This window comes from Apus apus, chromosome 1, assembly GCF_020740795.1.
Source record: "Apus apus isolate bApuApu2 chromosome 1, bApuApu2.pri.cur, whole genome shotgun sequence".
NCBI classification, from domain to species: Eukaryota; Metazoa; Chordata; class Aves; order Apodiformes; family Apodidae; genus Apus; species Apus apus.
The window spans coordinates 10,348,494-10,365,095 of record NC_067282.1 but is presented as its reverse complement, the minus strand read 5'-3'; the positions used below and the strand labels follow the sequence as shown (position 1 = coordinate 10,365,095).

Genomic DNA, 16,602 nt, shown 5'->3' with positions numbered 1-16,602 from the left:
TTTGAGAACTGTTGTAGAGGTCAATTTATTAAATCGTAAGCAGCAAAAACAATAAGCATAGTACCCATTAGAAAAAAAAAATTACTTATAGTATCCATGAGAAGAAAAATTACTTGAATCCAGCATGTCTGAAATTCCCTGTGCATTTTAATATTTGTTTAAAATGTTTTAAAGAAAAAATAATTTCATGTTAGCAATTCAACACCATGTTTCTGGAATGTGGACTGAGAGTGTCGCCCAGATTAAAAAAAAAAACAAAAAAAGCAAAACAAAAACCTACTTATGGGCTGAAGAAAATGCCTTGTGGAAAGGGAATGTAAAGAGGTCAGTCATTCTCTTTCACTTGCCTACCAGAAGCTTGGGAGGTGATTTGACTATTCTGAGTGCCTTCCTGGGGAGAAAATACTGTTTTTTAAAAATCTCCTTAACTGAGGAGAGAAAGGCATAACAGGAAATACAAGACAGATATAAACAAGATTAAAAAAAGGGATCTTTTTAGCAGAGATGCAATTAAGTGCTGAAATAGGGAAAAGATTTCCTACCACTCAACTTACTGATGTTTCTTATCATGAGTGGATTACCAGGAGGAGAAATTATCATAGAATCATAGAACTATTCAGGTTGGAAAAGACCCTTGGGATCAGATAGAGATCCTTAGACAGAGCTCTTAGGGCTGGTTATAAACAAGAATTGAAATTGAGAAACCACTCAGTGATTTAGAAGTCTCTTAGGAAAGTTGGTGCGAATACAGATTTACATCTGAATCAATTTAACAAAAAGGCAAGGTAAAACAGAAGCATATGCGTGTGCATGCATATATGTAAGTATAATAAATGTTCAGGCCTTTCTTCTGCATTATAAAGAAGCAAGTAACAGCACAAACCTGTTTATTTTCGTTCCCTCTAGAAAGCACATCCAATCTGAGATTTGAGGATGCTCACAGGTGTCCTCTGCCAGCACCTGTTTTTTCCCTATGTGGCAAATAATATTCAGGCTATAGGCACACTTTATGCTTGGGCAGTAATTCAGCTGAAGGATTTCAGGCCCCAGCTAATCCATACCCCACAACTCCACCTTGTATTGAAGGAATTTGTTCTTAGAATTCTCCCTGGTGCCACTTGGACAGCAGAGCCATCACCCTGACCATGTTTCGGCTCCAGACCGGTTCCCAACAAACAGATACCCAGGTCTGGTGTCAGGGTCTCTCCAACAAGGTTGTGTCAGAGCCAGCACTATTCCAGCCCTTCACCTTAATCTGATCCGACTTTTTAATTGCTGAAAGGCACTGACCCTGATAAGCAAGTCTGGTTTTAAAGGGTTCACTGGGGCTGCTCTCCAGAAGACAATGTAATCGCAGACAGCAACAATAAAGGAGAGAACCTTTGAATTTTAAGTTTCCCCTCTGAACAATTTCTTTTCTGAACAATTGATCCTGTGTCCCACATTTGGGTCTTGGGAGGATGAGAGGGATAAACTCCATTTAATATGGTCAATAGTAATATTCCCCAACACTACAGAGGCACTATTGTATTTTGGACCATTATGGGGTGATGCAATTGTCCAAATCTAAGGTTTGCCGCCTGTGGTAGGGACTCCCTCAGCTGGAGGAAGGTGAATTACTTTTGAGTGAGCATGAAGAGGACAAAAGGAGAAATGGCATTTTGACACGTTCAACAGCCGATTCTTTACAACCAGATGGAAAGGCTCTGAAAAATATCCGCTCCATTAGTTAACAGTGGTCTCAAAGGATGAGGTGTTACTGGAATGGCAAAATTATTAATTTTTATAGCATATATATTCCACCAATAAATTAAAAACTTGCCGAGAAAGGAATGTGATATTCTACCTGAGTCGTGGCAATGTTTGTTCCATCGGTGACCTCCACAGTCATATTATATATTGACCTCTGCTCTGCATCCAAGGGCTTTGCAATGACAATAGTGCCCACTCCCTTCTCCGCGTCGAAAGAACTATCGTAATTCCCTCCTAATTGTTGCACAAAAATACAATTAAATTAGCCATCTCTGGAAATTTCCCATTGAAAATGTTCCTAGAAGTGGGGATATCTGTTTACTGGCATCCATCTTAATGGCTTGCCTTAGCACACAGAGTACATCTACTGATACTTCTTTGTTCATAACTCATTTATATTTCAAAGCACAGTTTGTATATTGGAAAGCAGATATCATTAAAATGCACTGCAAGAAAGAAAAAAAAAATCTAGCAATATATTTAAGTGAACCATAACTAAGTCTATTAAAAGAATCAAATTGCTATAAGCCCATAAGATGTGTGCCCTTGTAGTCTGGATAATGAACAAGAACAATTATCTTTTTGTATAAAAATCATTTTAGGAGCATTTTAATCCGCAAATTTTATTTTCAGGAAATTCTCACTGATGCTTGTGGGTGCAAAGACTGTCAACTGAGTCTTTAAAAATTACAATTATAATAAATTGTAAAAATGCAAATAGCAATTTGTTATGTTAATTTCAAGGACAATGATAATTACTGGCAGCAAAGGTCAAATTCTACTAGTCTTTTAGGAATTATTTAAATAGATCTGACAGGATACACATCATCAGTTCCTTTCCATTAAAAAAAAAACCCCTCACAAAGCACTGTTCTGAAACTAATATCCCCTTATCCTGTCACACACTGAATGATGCAGCAGTGGGAAAACTCTCCTGAGTCTCAGGTGAAAGGAAAAAAAAAAGGAAAAAGAAAAAAAATCTATTAAAAAGTAAGAGAAAGCCATAATTAATCTGAGATTAAAGGGTTACAAGATTTCTCAGCCACAGCAATAGTTTATAAATTAGAACCACTCAGTGTGTTCAAAGTAAAGTGGCACTCCCTCCTCACTGCTGCGCTGCTTCTTATTCATCTATAAATTGGAATTTATTATGAGTTGAGTCTGAAATTTTTGGAGGCTGGGTACAGGGAGAGGTGGAACACAACACTGCTGACAAATAGACTCTATAGGTATGCTCGTCACACAGCAATGCAAGGCCACTAGTTACAGTCTCTGACAACTCAGTTCTACAAAGCAGAAAAGGCTTTCAGACCCCCCTGGTGATAAAACTTGTGTAAGAGCTGTTCTGACCTCTTGGGAATAGATCCACAGGTGGAAAAACATCCATCCTGTCAACTTAGCTCTTGTGCAATATATATATATATATATATATATATACATATAGAGGGAGATACATTTGGATGGCTGCTGTATTATCACAAACTGACTCCCATTTTAGAGCAGGGGACAGAAAAGAAAAAGGGAACAGTCTTCCTTGTTCTCCCATCAAGTCTTGCATCTGCATGGTTTGCTGACCAACCCCCAGCACTATTTGCATAATCGGTAATGCATTTAGTGAGAGGAAAAAGGCTTTGGCATCCCAAGAAGTTGAGGATGTGGAGAAATCACAGTGCAGTCACAGTCCCTGAATACCTTAACATTAAGAAACTCTCGCTTCTCCCTATCTCTCACACAGGATATTGCAAAGGAAGCATAAGCTAGAAGAAGCACTGCTCAGTCCATATCTGTCTTGGAGGCCATTCAGAGAGGGGGAGAAGAAAGGGGGAAGAATAAGAGCACAGGTTATCTATGCAAAGGAAAAGCAGAACTGGCAAAATGCTCCGTGAAATGCTCCAAACATAGTAATTCCTGAGGTACCATCACACTTCCCTTTGCTTAATATATGTCTCTATATATATATATCTCTGAACCTAACAGGTGCACTTGTGGTTCTCCAGGAAAACACTGAGACTGAATCTGCTCTGATTTATAGTGGTTAGACACACTGCTTATTCCCTAACTTCTTTTTGCAAGCCTAATTTGCACATTTTTCTCCATTGATATATATTTATCACTATTTGACAGGGGAAAAAAAGCATTATTGTCCTTGACACTTAAGCAATACTAAGGTATTTGGATGCTGATAATATCTTTGGTGTTCAGTTTTTTTGGTTTTTTTTTAAGTTAGTCTAGAAGCAAAGATGCTGTCTCACAATTAATGTTTTAAATTGATTTACTTTAGAAAAATCATACCATGAAAACCAACTCTGAAAAAAGGCCTCATTTGAAGCTGAGTCTGAGATTCTTGCAAGGAAATCTCTGCTGAAACGAAGGTAGCCTTGGGACAGTAGGCACTTTACAAAGAGAATGTTTCATACTGATAACCATGAAAACAAAATGAAAGCCTGTACTTCAAGATGCTTAATAACCATCTTAATGAGCAATCAAAAACTGTATGCTATCAACTGGCATATGCATCTAACTAAATCCTGCCTTTAACACTTCCAAGAAGTAACGCTGAAAGATTATCAATAAATTTTTAAATGCCCTTCCCTTGTTGCTTAGAGCTGGATTTGCAGGACACTATGTAGTGTATTGCAGATACAAGGACTTCTTCAAGCCATTTTCATTAAATGAAGTGTATCCTTCCCCTAAGATACAAATTGAATCCATCATATGAGTTTTTTATATGTTGTTCGCATCTTCCAAAATTGTCTAGTGACAAAAAAATAAATCTTGGGTCACCAGCAACCTCACTCTAGCCTACACTTGTAACCAACCAGATAAGACACTTTATTTTACATTGATTCATTTTCTATTAAACACATAAACTGAACCAAGCACTGAGAAAAAGACGGATCAGAGAACACCCTTCTGGGAGATCTGTGGTTTTGATCTCTTTTGGAGTGAAATCCTGATTTATTCCTGATTCAGTTTGATATATTTTAACAGACCATGGTCAGATGTTGACAATGAAGAACGACTCAAATGGCTGAAATTCTGGGAATATTGCCTGGGATACTGGGTCCTGCTTCTCATCTGGAGTACTAGAGGCAGTCTGGAAACGCTTTGTACACCTCCTTAGCCTTCATACACCCTCAAAACAGCTCCTCACATGATGAACACTTCTGAAGTTGCACTTAAGCACTGAAGAATAAGTAATGAACTAGTTGTAAATGCTAAACTATAAGATTTTAATAGGTGTATTAAGTCTATACAACACCTACTATGAAACACCAAGAGAAGCACCCAACACAATTGTCTTTGAAGTATGGGTATTGAAGGTGTACAGAGAGAGTCCTGTAAAAACAAACAGGACTTTATCTTAGAAACTCCTGCAGCTGGAGCATTCTGGGAATCTCATGTCAAGCCACTTCCTTCCAGAGGTGCTCATGCTGAGATGGGAGGGCTGAGCCTGTAGGAGGTGACAGCTGAGAATGTGTCAGCTTCACCCATTTCCGGGGGACCTGAAGACCGTTTTCCAAAGATGCTGCTGGGTAACTACCAACCCTTTTGAAGGGAGCTCATCTGCAGGGCTGTAAGCTCCTGCAGTACCAGTTATACCAATGCTACTATCAGCCATTTACCTTTTCTTTGATCATAATCTTAGCATGACAGGGGGCTAAGGATGATGAAATTTTGTTCAGCTGCTCAGTTTTATTAATGTGAATTTTTATTACTTATTCTATTTTCCAACATATGGCACATGCTTTCCTTTTTATTGTCTACTAAATCCTGTTTTTAGAAACAAGATATGTAGAAACTGACTTTGCTAATGTGCTTGCAATTGCATTAGGAAAGAAATATTTCAAATGAAGATAATACACTGTGAGTTCCTCAGGTACTATGGGAAAGTCAACTGTAAAGAAGGCAAGCTGATTGAACTAGCAAGTTGGGCAGACAGGCTGTCCTGAGAAACCATTTTAACACTGAATGATCACAGAGAGATGTGGAATAGCCATTGTTTGTAAGACCATTGCAGGCTAAGATGCAATGCTGAACAGATCTTCAATACAGACTAAAGACTTCCCTTAAAACACTGACTAAACTGAAGCACCTAGAGTGAGATTTCATGAAAAGTGGACATCTACTTGCAATGCCATCTTTGGATGAGAAGACTTAGCATGTTTGGATGATGCAAATTCATCCACAAGGTGCTTTTTCCTCTCTAATTAATTGTTAAGATTCTTGAAGACACGTAGCACAGATAGTTATGTCTACACTTTGGACATCTAATGGTAAGCAAGATGACTTCCAGCCTTGCTTTCTGGAGATTGCTCTTAATGCTCTTGCATAAGCCCTGAAAGCATTCTATTTCTACAGCTAGGAATTTTTTATGTTATCTGAAAGCATGTTATAGTTTATACAGGATTTTCAATAGAACTTCTGAAAATCCCAGCTACTACCAAACTCAGGATGGCTGTAATAACAGCCCCTGGTACAAAATATCTTATTAGTTGGCCCTCTCTACAGTTTTGTGAGACCTTTCAAGCACAGCCCTAATTTTCAATTTAACAGATTGCACAGTATGGTTAAGGATAGCTCAGGAACTTGAGCAGAGACACCTCTGAGTCAACAGACTACAGGTTGTTTTCCAAGTAGCCTTGGTTATATCTTCTGGCTGAATTTGGAGTGTCACCTTGGTTCTTAGCTTGTTTCTTTCTTTCATTGTCACAATGAACATACATTTCTTCTGACAAACAAATGCTCTGAAAAGAATTAATTATCCTTTTAATAAAAAAGATAGTTAAAAAAAAGCAGCAATGGACCTTACATGACTAACGGAAAGGGTGTTCTAATGTAAAGTTTACCACTCATTTGGTGCAACAGACAGGCCCAGTAAAACTCGTAGGAAAATGAGTCCCCCTGTGAGGGCCTTTCTCCCCTTTTTCCAGTGGAACAATCCTGAAGAGTGGCATTGAATATACACCTCAGGAATATATGATGACTGTGGAGAATCAGACTTCTTCTAAGACATCAGTCTTAGATGTAAAGATGGATCACACTTAACTCTGGAGGACATCCCCAAGTGAAATACAGTCAAAACCTGGCAAGAATCTTCCTTCACTGGCAGATAACAAAGAACATAGATACTCCATGTTCAGACTTAATAAGGCCAGGCTATACTGAGATCTTCACACAAGTCTCATATGGCCTACCATGCCATGGTGGATGAGTGGAAGAGAAGTTCAGTAGATTACTTAATTTAGAAAATAGACCTCTAGAACACATTTTCTCTGGGAAGAGAGGATTCTTACTTCTCTTGCCCTGACACTAAACTAACTCCAGCAAGGACAGGGATGATAAACTGTGCCAATTGCTACAATTCTTGCATTGCTTAGAACAGAGAATGAAAGGAAAATGCAGAAAGTTAATCCACCCTGAAACTCAAGGGTGAGTCTGAAGTACCTCTAGGATTTTCAGGAAAAGAAGTAGAGTCAAAGTTTCCAATTTTTCTGTTTTCAAAAAAAAGATTAAATAAACTTAGTGTCTGCCTCAAGAAATACAAATTCAGCTACAGACTTCTGTTAATCATAACATAATAAATGTTAGTTACACAACATGCAAAGATTTATTCTCTTATGTTCTAAAGTATACTAAGAAGAAAATAACGCAGACTAAATTTTTAGACAGAACTACTGTAAGGAGAGTCAAAGCCTTGGGTTTGCTGCTGAGAAGCTGAAGGTAAGGCATAAAAAACAGAAAAGAAATCAGAAAGGTATTTTAGCTAGTTCTCAGAGAAGATAATTCAAAGGAGGCTAGGGAGCTCCATGTATTTGGCATTAATGAAAATTTACAGCACTGTGAAATAAACGGACAATTAATTAAAATTAATAGAAATAAAATTATTGCCATTTAAGCACTCTTGATAAAAAACTTCTGATGTGCTTTTAAAGTTTGGCTGCTCTTATAAAGGTATAGGCTGGGGGAAGAAGGAAAGATAGAGGGAGGCCTGTTAGAAGAATCAGAGAGATGTTGTGCAACATGCTACTTAAGCAAAAACTAGCACCATGCAGCTTAGCTCCAGTGTCAAAGTAGTCATCACACCATTCCCACCACTATCAAAGGAAGAGACAGAGAGGGCACAATTTACCTGGGAGAAATACAGATTTCTGACTTATTTTGGAATTCCCATTGAAAATCAGTTTCTCATAAATGACTGAATAAGTTTAACATAACTGAAACAACCTACGTGCTTGTCTTTCACACTGTGGGAGTTACGTGAACTAAGAATGGTATTGAATGCAGTCTGAAAGCAGAAATCACATGTGGTACCTCAACCATTTCCAATTAAGCAAAGAGAAAAACAGGCAAGCATCTTGTTCCTCTCTAATTGATGGAGGGAAGACCTCCCTACCTGCAGGGCACCATCATCTCGTGGAGATACGTAAATAAAAAATTAAATGAGTGATTTAATGTGTATATAATTTCAGTGCAAATATTACATATACAAATATTACATAGCCAAAATTCATCCATCCTCCTCATTTATTTACATTTTTTTAGCTGGGAAAAAGTGCATGTTTGCATTAAAAAAGAAGTCCTCTGAAATTCCAATGCCCATTTAGTTTGAAAAGGTCATAAACATAAAGGTCAAGCTGCAAACTCTATATTAAACCATGCCTCTACATAAGCCTTCAGGGCTTTTGCTGACATTACTGTGAACTGTGCATGGAGGTCCAAACCCACGAAATTCCAGATGGAGAAGGACCAGGCCTATGTTTCAAAGCAGCACAGAAAGCATCTCTTGCATCAACAGTCCCATACAGTTTTCCATAAACTACAAATAACTTCTACTAATAATCCATATCCTTCATTGCAGTTTACAGGACTAGACCTCAATGTTCCCCTAAAAGGAAAGTATCACCGTCTCTTTTTCCCCATGATGATATTGAGAAACAAGGTGAAAAAGTGGTGTTGATACTGACACTGACTCAAGGCAGCGATGTTGGCTATTTCTACTGCAGAAATGTGTGATGTTTCTAGTGCAATAATTTATAACAGCAGTAATATTTAATGACAACATCCATAAGGTAACAGTGCTGAACTGGGTGGTCAGGGTCATTGATTTCTCATTAAGCCTAGGGAAGCTGTGTCTCCATGACCCTTTGCAGTGATGCAGCAGCTTGCAGCATCAGGAGCTACAGCCTATAGGGAAACCATTAGGTTTGTTTAAATAGCAAAAATCTCATTCTAAACCATTTGAACTAGTTTAGCCATAAAGGTCACATTAAATAGCAAATTAAAGGCTTAAATTTCACAATGCTCTGCCCCTCATCTTTGTTTGGTAGGCAAAAATGAAATATTATTATAAGGTGCTGCTAAATTGCATGTGACTCTAATAATGTAAAAGAATGCTGTGGAAGAGCAGGGGCTTCTCTCAATGCTTAACACAACATTTTAATAAGGGCAAAGGACCAAAAGGCTGAGAATAGTAGAAGAGTCCAGCAAAAGGTTCAAATGAGGAAAAAAGTGTTGATAACATCAATAAAAATTGATTTCTCCTGGGAGAAAGTTAGGGTCAGTCAGAAACAGAAGGTGAATGTAAGCATTAGCTAATAAATTGTATGGAGTATACTGAAAAAAACAAGGAAATGAGAGGAAAACTGTAGGAAGTATATGCTGTACTTCCCCAGGGTCTAGCAGGAACCCTAGAACATTATAATAGTTTGGGGTTTAATTTTAATGTGGTTGGCACATCAGAAACCATGCTAGAAACTCAAAGGGGAAATGTTGCTGCTTTTGTCTTTCAGCTGCACAAATTGGCAATAAAAGGTGGATGAAAACAGTCCTGACAGACCCTTTCTCTTGTGGTCCTTGTCCTTCCTGTTGGCTAAACCCATCTGTAAATAGCTATGCTGAAATAAGAGCCAGGCTCAATCCCTGTAAAGACTGCTTATGCACCCTTTCCACTAAGTCTGTTGCAAAGGCTTTTTGTTTTTCTAGTCTTTCATATAGTATTTGCTTTATAAATCTTCATTTAAATAAAACCACTATGTGCAGACACAGTGTTTTACATGCAAAGGTATAGAACAAATTACCTACAAGTACCTGCAAACAATAAGTAGCACAGTGACTTTGCAGGGTTGTTTAGCTGCTGGGGAAAGTCTCATTCTGGAGATGTTAAATGACTTATTTTAAATGACATAACTGAATTAGCAGCAGAAACAGGCAATAAATGCTTAGCAACATTGATTCCTGTTTCTCCACTTCAACCAAATGAGATCCTCTATTCCTTTTCTTTTTGGCACTTAAAACCTTAGTGGTATTTCCCTGTGATTTTAAGACCATTACTCATGCGGCTTCTCCTCCTTCTTGCTAAGGATATTTCTCCCTCCCTATTTTTATCACCAATTTTATGTAAGGCAATTTTGTGGTTGAAATCTCACATCAAAACACATTTCTCATTTTCAGCTTGCATTCAAGACAAACTTTTGGTGGCTCCGTCTAGAAACCCATATGTTGATGCATCCCATTCTGTTTCACAGTTAAATGGATGGCACTGGACTGTGAAAAGTTTGAATTAATTATTTGTGATAAGCTGTGGAAAATCCGTGAATAAAATGATAATAATTGGACATAAATATGGTAAAAGCTGTCATAGAAAGAAATGCAGCACATCCATGTGTCTCATCGCATCCTGTCACAGGCACTTATGAAAGATGTAATATAAATTGTTTCAAAGAACTTGCAAAAATAAAAGGCAGCCTGGATAGTTGTATTTTAGCAAATGTGTTTGCACTAAGGGTACCTTCTGTTGAACAGTTCTGCCCACAAGCTGTCTGTAGAATATAGAACATCTCTCGAGCATGCTTGCCACCTTGAAGCAGGGCAGTCGGAAGCAGAAAAAAAAGAACAGAATGCAGAAAAAAAGGTGAAGAAAGAGAGAAATGAGGGACAGCAAGTCTAAGTACCATAATACATTTAGAAATGAGATTAGCAAAGTATGACAATAGAATTCAAATGACAGACAACATTAAGATTGCAGTAAATAACATAGTATGAAAAAAAACAATTCAGCCATACAGCGCTTTTTTTTTCAGCTTAGCTAAGGAGTCATAACAAAAGCAGGAATATTATTATTATTGTTACTGTTATCGCTAAATTAAAACAGCATTTTCATTTCAGCATTACAAAAGTGGGTTTAATTGGGGGTTGGGGGACAGTTCACAGTTAGTTTTCTTGCTCTCAAAACCATATGCTTTGCTTCTGAAGTCTTCACACACCACTGGCTCCCAACTTACCAACAATATCAAACCAGAGAGGAATGTTAGATGGCTGCACAGAGACCACCCCTACGATTTCTGTCACTTTATCACTTTCCATGATGGTGAAGTTGTAAAAGGGTTCATCAAAAGTCAGGGGGATGGGCGAGGGCGCAGGCTTTTTTATCCACTCGATATGGAGGCGTGCAGTTGAAGATTTTTGGGGCCGGCCATTGTCCACTGCTTTTATCTGGCAGGTACAAAGAAAAGAGGACTCAGGCTGAACATCACAACTTGGCGGTTCAGACCTAATTCTACCACACAACGATAACTGTTTGGAAAATGGCCTTTTAAATCCTCTGCAAAAAATCCCATCAAAAAAGAGGGAGATAAGCACTTCTTTCTCAGGCCTCATTTTTTTCCATGACACTTTGACTTTTTGCTGAAAACACTGATTACAAACTGAAATGTTTTGTTTTAGAAATGCTGGTGTGGGGACTCCTGGAGATGCAATTCAAGCACTCCCCACACAGATCCTCCTGTACAGAACCAGATTCCTTCTCCAATTTCATCTTCCACCCAGTTCACTCTTGCAGCAAAGCTGGGAGTTTTATAATGACCCACTGGGACATTGTGCATTTGCTACACATGCTCACCCAGATCATATTTGATTGCTTTTAAATGGCATTGCAGATAAGATTGAAATTCCTTTCATTGCTTTCTTCAGAATCTTTAATTGAGTCAAATAAGTTTCAGATCATTTCCTTCATTGTCCAAAATAAATATAATTTAAAATTTTGCCATATTTAGTTTTCTTGCTTTCTCCTTTCTGTTGTGCCCAGCTTGGTGCTAATTCTTTTTATTATAATGTCCTTCAGAGGGATGGATAGATTTGATATTTGCCTGGCATGCTTCATAGTTCTGGTGCACAAAAGACAAGACAAGCAGCAACAAACACTGGGTATAAGGGAGAATGTAGGTTACAAAATGGGGGCTTTGGTGAGTAACATTGATGTCAATCTAAGCATTTTTCTTTCAAAATTAAAGGAAATGTGTCTGGCTATGTAGGACAATCGGTGTAAATATTCTATTGCTCTGCTGGTTAAAAATGGGAAATATTTTCCTGCAATACCATACCCTGTTTTTTCTTCGGGTATGTGTGAGGTGGCTTTGTTGCCAACACTTGTCCCACTCCTCCTTTCAAGGTGGCAGGCCCTTAGTGAAAAGATGCTGAGGGTGTGATGAGCAGTTTCAAGGTAGAAAACCTTCAGCTGTTGCATTATAACAAGTGCCAGATCCCAGGCATGACTTCCAGCACTTCAAAGGGAAAGGCTCTCACTCGCCCAAAGGGTGCTCTGCTCTGATTACTAAGTATTTCTCAATATTTGGATAATATTTATTCATTTTCCCATCACAGTGTCCAACACTATGAAGGTATCCCAACAGAGACCTGTTACTGTGGATCCATTTACTGTGGGTCAATGTTGCTCTGACATTTTTTTGTCAACTCCTTAACTACAATTTATTGGCTTATTGCTGTAGATGAAGACTGTGTATGCAAGTCTTACACTGTTTTATATCAACACCAACATCTTGTATTCCTTCTTCCTTTGACCTTGTCTATATGGTTTGAGTTCTGGCAGAAGTATTTTGTCTGAGATTTCTTTTAACTGAATTTGCTGCCTTGTTTATAGCCTTTAACATGGTGAGAAGGGTACTATCACACACTGTACACAGTACTCCTCCTCCCTGACGCACCTAATTTGGACAGGATAAGGACTTTCCCATGAGGGCAAGCAGCTGTGTCCACACAAAAGGTGAATAACCATTCATAGCACTCTCTGTCCAGTTCAACATGAATCAAAGCATCATAGAATGGTTAAGGTTGGAAGGGACCTTAAAGATCAGTAAGTTCCAACCAGGTAAATGCCTGGAGTTTTCCAGGCAGAAAGTGTTAAGATAACAAAGTAACGCTTAATCTTTCCAGCATATAAATTAGGCTTTATGTACATAGTCTTTTCTGGCTGACTGGTTGATAATTTAGGGCATTTGTTTTATCCAATAAATACATGATCCTCAGAAGATAACTTGGGCTAGTGTAGTTCTGGTGTTATTTTCCCCGTGTTCTGCTGTCCCCTTCACTTTGATCAGCATCAAATTCACCTAAGAATTGAAAAGACACTATTTGCTTTTACTCTGTCTCACTTCTCAAGATTCTCACCTTGCTTGCATGTTCTCCCACATTTCTTGTCAAGTTAATAATAAAAATGACCATAAACATAAGTATCTCTGCTAGCTTTAGGCCATCCTATAGAATATAGTCATAGAATCATAGAATGGTTAAGGTTGGAAGGGACCTTAAAGATCATCAGGTTCCAACCTCTGTGCTGTGAGCAGGGACACCTCACACTAGATGACTGTGCACAAAGCCTCATCCAACCTGGCCTTAAACACCTCCAGGAAGGGGGAATCAACAACCTCCCTAGGCAACCCATTCCTGCACCTTACTACCCTCATGGTGAAGAATTTCTTCCTGATGTCTTACCTAAATCTCCCCTCTCTCAGTTTAATCTCCTCTTGTCCTATCATTACCCTCTCTGGTGAAAAGCCCCTCCCCAGCTTTCCTGGAAAGGTACTGGAAGGTGATATAAGGTCTCCCTGGAGCCTTCCCTTCTCCAGATTGAACAGCCCCAACTCTCTCAGCCTGTTTTAATAGCAGAGGTGCTCCAGCCCTTTGATCATCTGCATGTCCCTTCTTTGGACCCTCTCCGACAGCTCCATGTCCTCTATGGTGAGGGCTCCAGAACTGGACACAGTAACATGATATAAGTGTTAGCGGATAAGCCCCATGTCTTCTTACTTCCTGTGTGTTCAACGGAATGGCTTGCACCAATGATTTGTAAGTTGACTGAACAGTCTGAGAATAGTTCACTACACGCAATAGTAAAAATGCTCTTCTCAGACTCAATTTTTTGGCAGTAGTTATATGTGAATACTAGCTTGCTTAGTATAGCCAGATCTTCTAGATAGGTCACACATTAAACACAGTCATATATCACTCTTTATTCAAGCAGGCCAATTTCAGCCAAATAATGGGTTTATATGTCGATGGAAGAGCACTTACTGTTAAGATGTCATAACTCCCTGCTGTGAACTGCTTTCTGGAAGAAACCATCCCAGTTTTGGGATCAATAAAAAATTTGCCATCCTCGTTTCCATCCACAACGCTGTACGAGATTTCTGCATTCGGGCCTTCGTCTTTGTCATAAGCAAAAGCTCTGTAGATTGGCTCCCCTCTTTTCTTACGGTCCCTCTCTGGCAGTTTTATCTGATAGACTTTCTCTGGAAACTGAGGTTTGTTATCATTCTCATCCAGAACCTGGATCACCACCCAAACGGAGGACTGCTTGGGAGATGTGCCCCCATCTGACACGGTTACCTGAAAAACAGCAGCAGTAGAGGAATTATTCTGAATAGGGTCAGGGGGACTTCATCAGTTGGAAAAAGCCATAAAACATATGGAAACACCTCTCCCTCCCCAAACCTAGCCTGCAGTTTACATAGTCTATTCTTATTCTCTGTACAAATTCTTTTCTCTCTAATTCTATAAGTTTATCTCAGAAGAAAGACTTGGAATTAACCCATTAAGTAGGAACCCTGCTTTTTTGCGAACACATTTCAAAGTTTCTTCACTCACACAATGGATTTGAAAGATGGATTTCCTCTTAAGAGAATCTTTGTCACTTTTTTCTGTTAATTATTTGGGATTTCTTAAACAACAAAAGAATTTCTGTCAGTTCTTTCCATTCATCATCTGAGATTTGACAGCTCATTAATTCCAAAAGTGTTTTATACAATTGTTAGGGGCACAGAGAGGCAGGTAGCAAAAAATTCTGCTGCGTTGTATAAAGAGCACACTGTGCTGGCAGAAACATGTAAGAAATAAAATCTTCAAGACAAAAGTTAATTAGTAATTTAGTTGCAACTTAAACAGAATATCTAATAATTTTTGGTCTGAAATGCTGTGAAAATGAAACGATCCAAGATCAACAAGCACTCAAGAGAATCATACACCTTCCAAATGCAATCAATATGTTTCAAACTTCTCCCTCAATATTTCAATTGCATTTTTTAAAAGGAAAGAAATAAGGCAGAAAGTTATTTCTGTTTGTATGAAATAAGTTCAAATTTCACGTTTGGCTACCTATGCTAACATGCCAGTTCCCACAGTACTAATTTTTCATGATGGTCAGCCAAGATACTACACATCTTTTCCTGCTCACACTGATTGCTGGTCATCAATTGCTTTACTGGTAAACCCCTTGATGGTTTGTTTTTCCTTAAAAATTTCTGTGTCCCCTTACAAATCATAAAGTCCTGATGTTCAATCTTCAGGCAAATCAAAGATTTCTGGGAACAATATCCCTTGCCATTGTCCCCTCCTTGCCACAAGAAAACTAAACGTAGGGTAACCCCAGTTTAGTATTGAGATCACCAGAAAAAAAAAAAACAAAACAATAACAACACGTTTTCTAAGAGAAAGGTAAAAGACCTTTTCAATTTCCTGTATTTAACTATAATTTTAAAAACTGATAGAGTGGAAAGAAGGGGACTGACAGCCTTAGGGACTGAAGCTCCTTATTTACAGAAAAATAAATGGCATGGCAGCATGTGGTGGAAATGTAAAATCCCCCAAATCAGCCCATATATGGAGACTCATATGGAGACTAGAGCCTGTCCTCCCAATGACATGCACTTGTTGGGATTGCTGCCTGAGGACAGGACGGGGATCATCCCCACCCTGCAAAGCCACCATCATGCCATCTGTCAGTCACCAGTGAGGAGGTGCGGATGGAGGACCTCCAGCCCATTACTGGTGTAACTCAGCCATCCCATTCACACTCACTACACTTCCCAAAATAGCACTTGTAACTGGAAAAGGCTGCACATATGGCTGCAAATTTGCCTTTCCAACCAGTGAGACCCACACCACCGGGATCTCAGCTTCCCCACTCCACTATTCTGGAAGAACTTAGGAGCTTCTGCAGCAAACAAAAAAACATTTCTGGCAGTTCTCCTATTACAGACTCTTAGCACTAAATAACTTTTGCCCCCTTTAGAGGCAGATCCCCTCCATTTCTGTTCTGCTCTAGTACAACTGACCAAACTCTCAGCAAGAGCACAGTTTAGGGAAGATAAACATTTTTCAGGACTTCTGCTGACTCCACAAAGTTTTCAATGTGCTGGGTGATACAGGCTGTAGTGTACAGAAACAGACCATATTTAAATGATGGTCCAAAATACTCATAAAAATATTTTTTAGGGGTTAATGTTATTAATACATATAAAACAGGAGATAGAGTCAGGAAACTTGTTTTCTAAACAGAACTTGACTAAATGAAAAAAAAAAAAGAAAAAAAAAAGAAAAAAAAAGAAAAAAAAAGAAAAAAAAAAAGAGAAAAGAAAAATGACATTTCCCTGAAGGTTCTAGGAGTTCAGCAGATCTACCAAAACAAAAAAAAGGGGGGAAAGTGAAGAAAAAGTTTGCAAATAAAAATAATAATACAATCTCTGAAAACCACAGTGGTATAAACATTCAGGTGAC

The 16,602-nt window shown here is 38.6% G+C and overlaps 1 protein-coding gene across 1 annotated transcript in view; it reads right to left on the bottom strand.

Annotated features, from left to right (window-relative positions):
* Window positions 1-16,602, bottom strand: part of FAT3 (FAT atypical cadherin 3) — a 351,811-nt gene that overhangs the window by 95,178 nt on the left and 240,031 nt on the right. The window contains exons 5-7 of the mRNA XM_051628838.1: window positions 14,122-14,436; window positions 11,037-11,247; window positions 1,847-1,986 (exon numbers count right to left, since the gene is read on the bottom strand). Of these exons, the coding sequence (XP_051484798.1) occupies window positions 1,847-1,986; window positions 11,037-11,247; window positions 14,122-14,436 (666 nt within the window). The remainder of the gene's footprint in view (window positions 1-1,846; window positions 1,987-11,036; window positions 11,248-14,121; window positions 14,437-16,602) is intronic.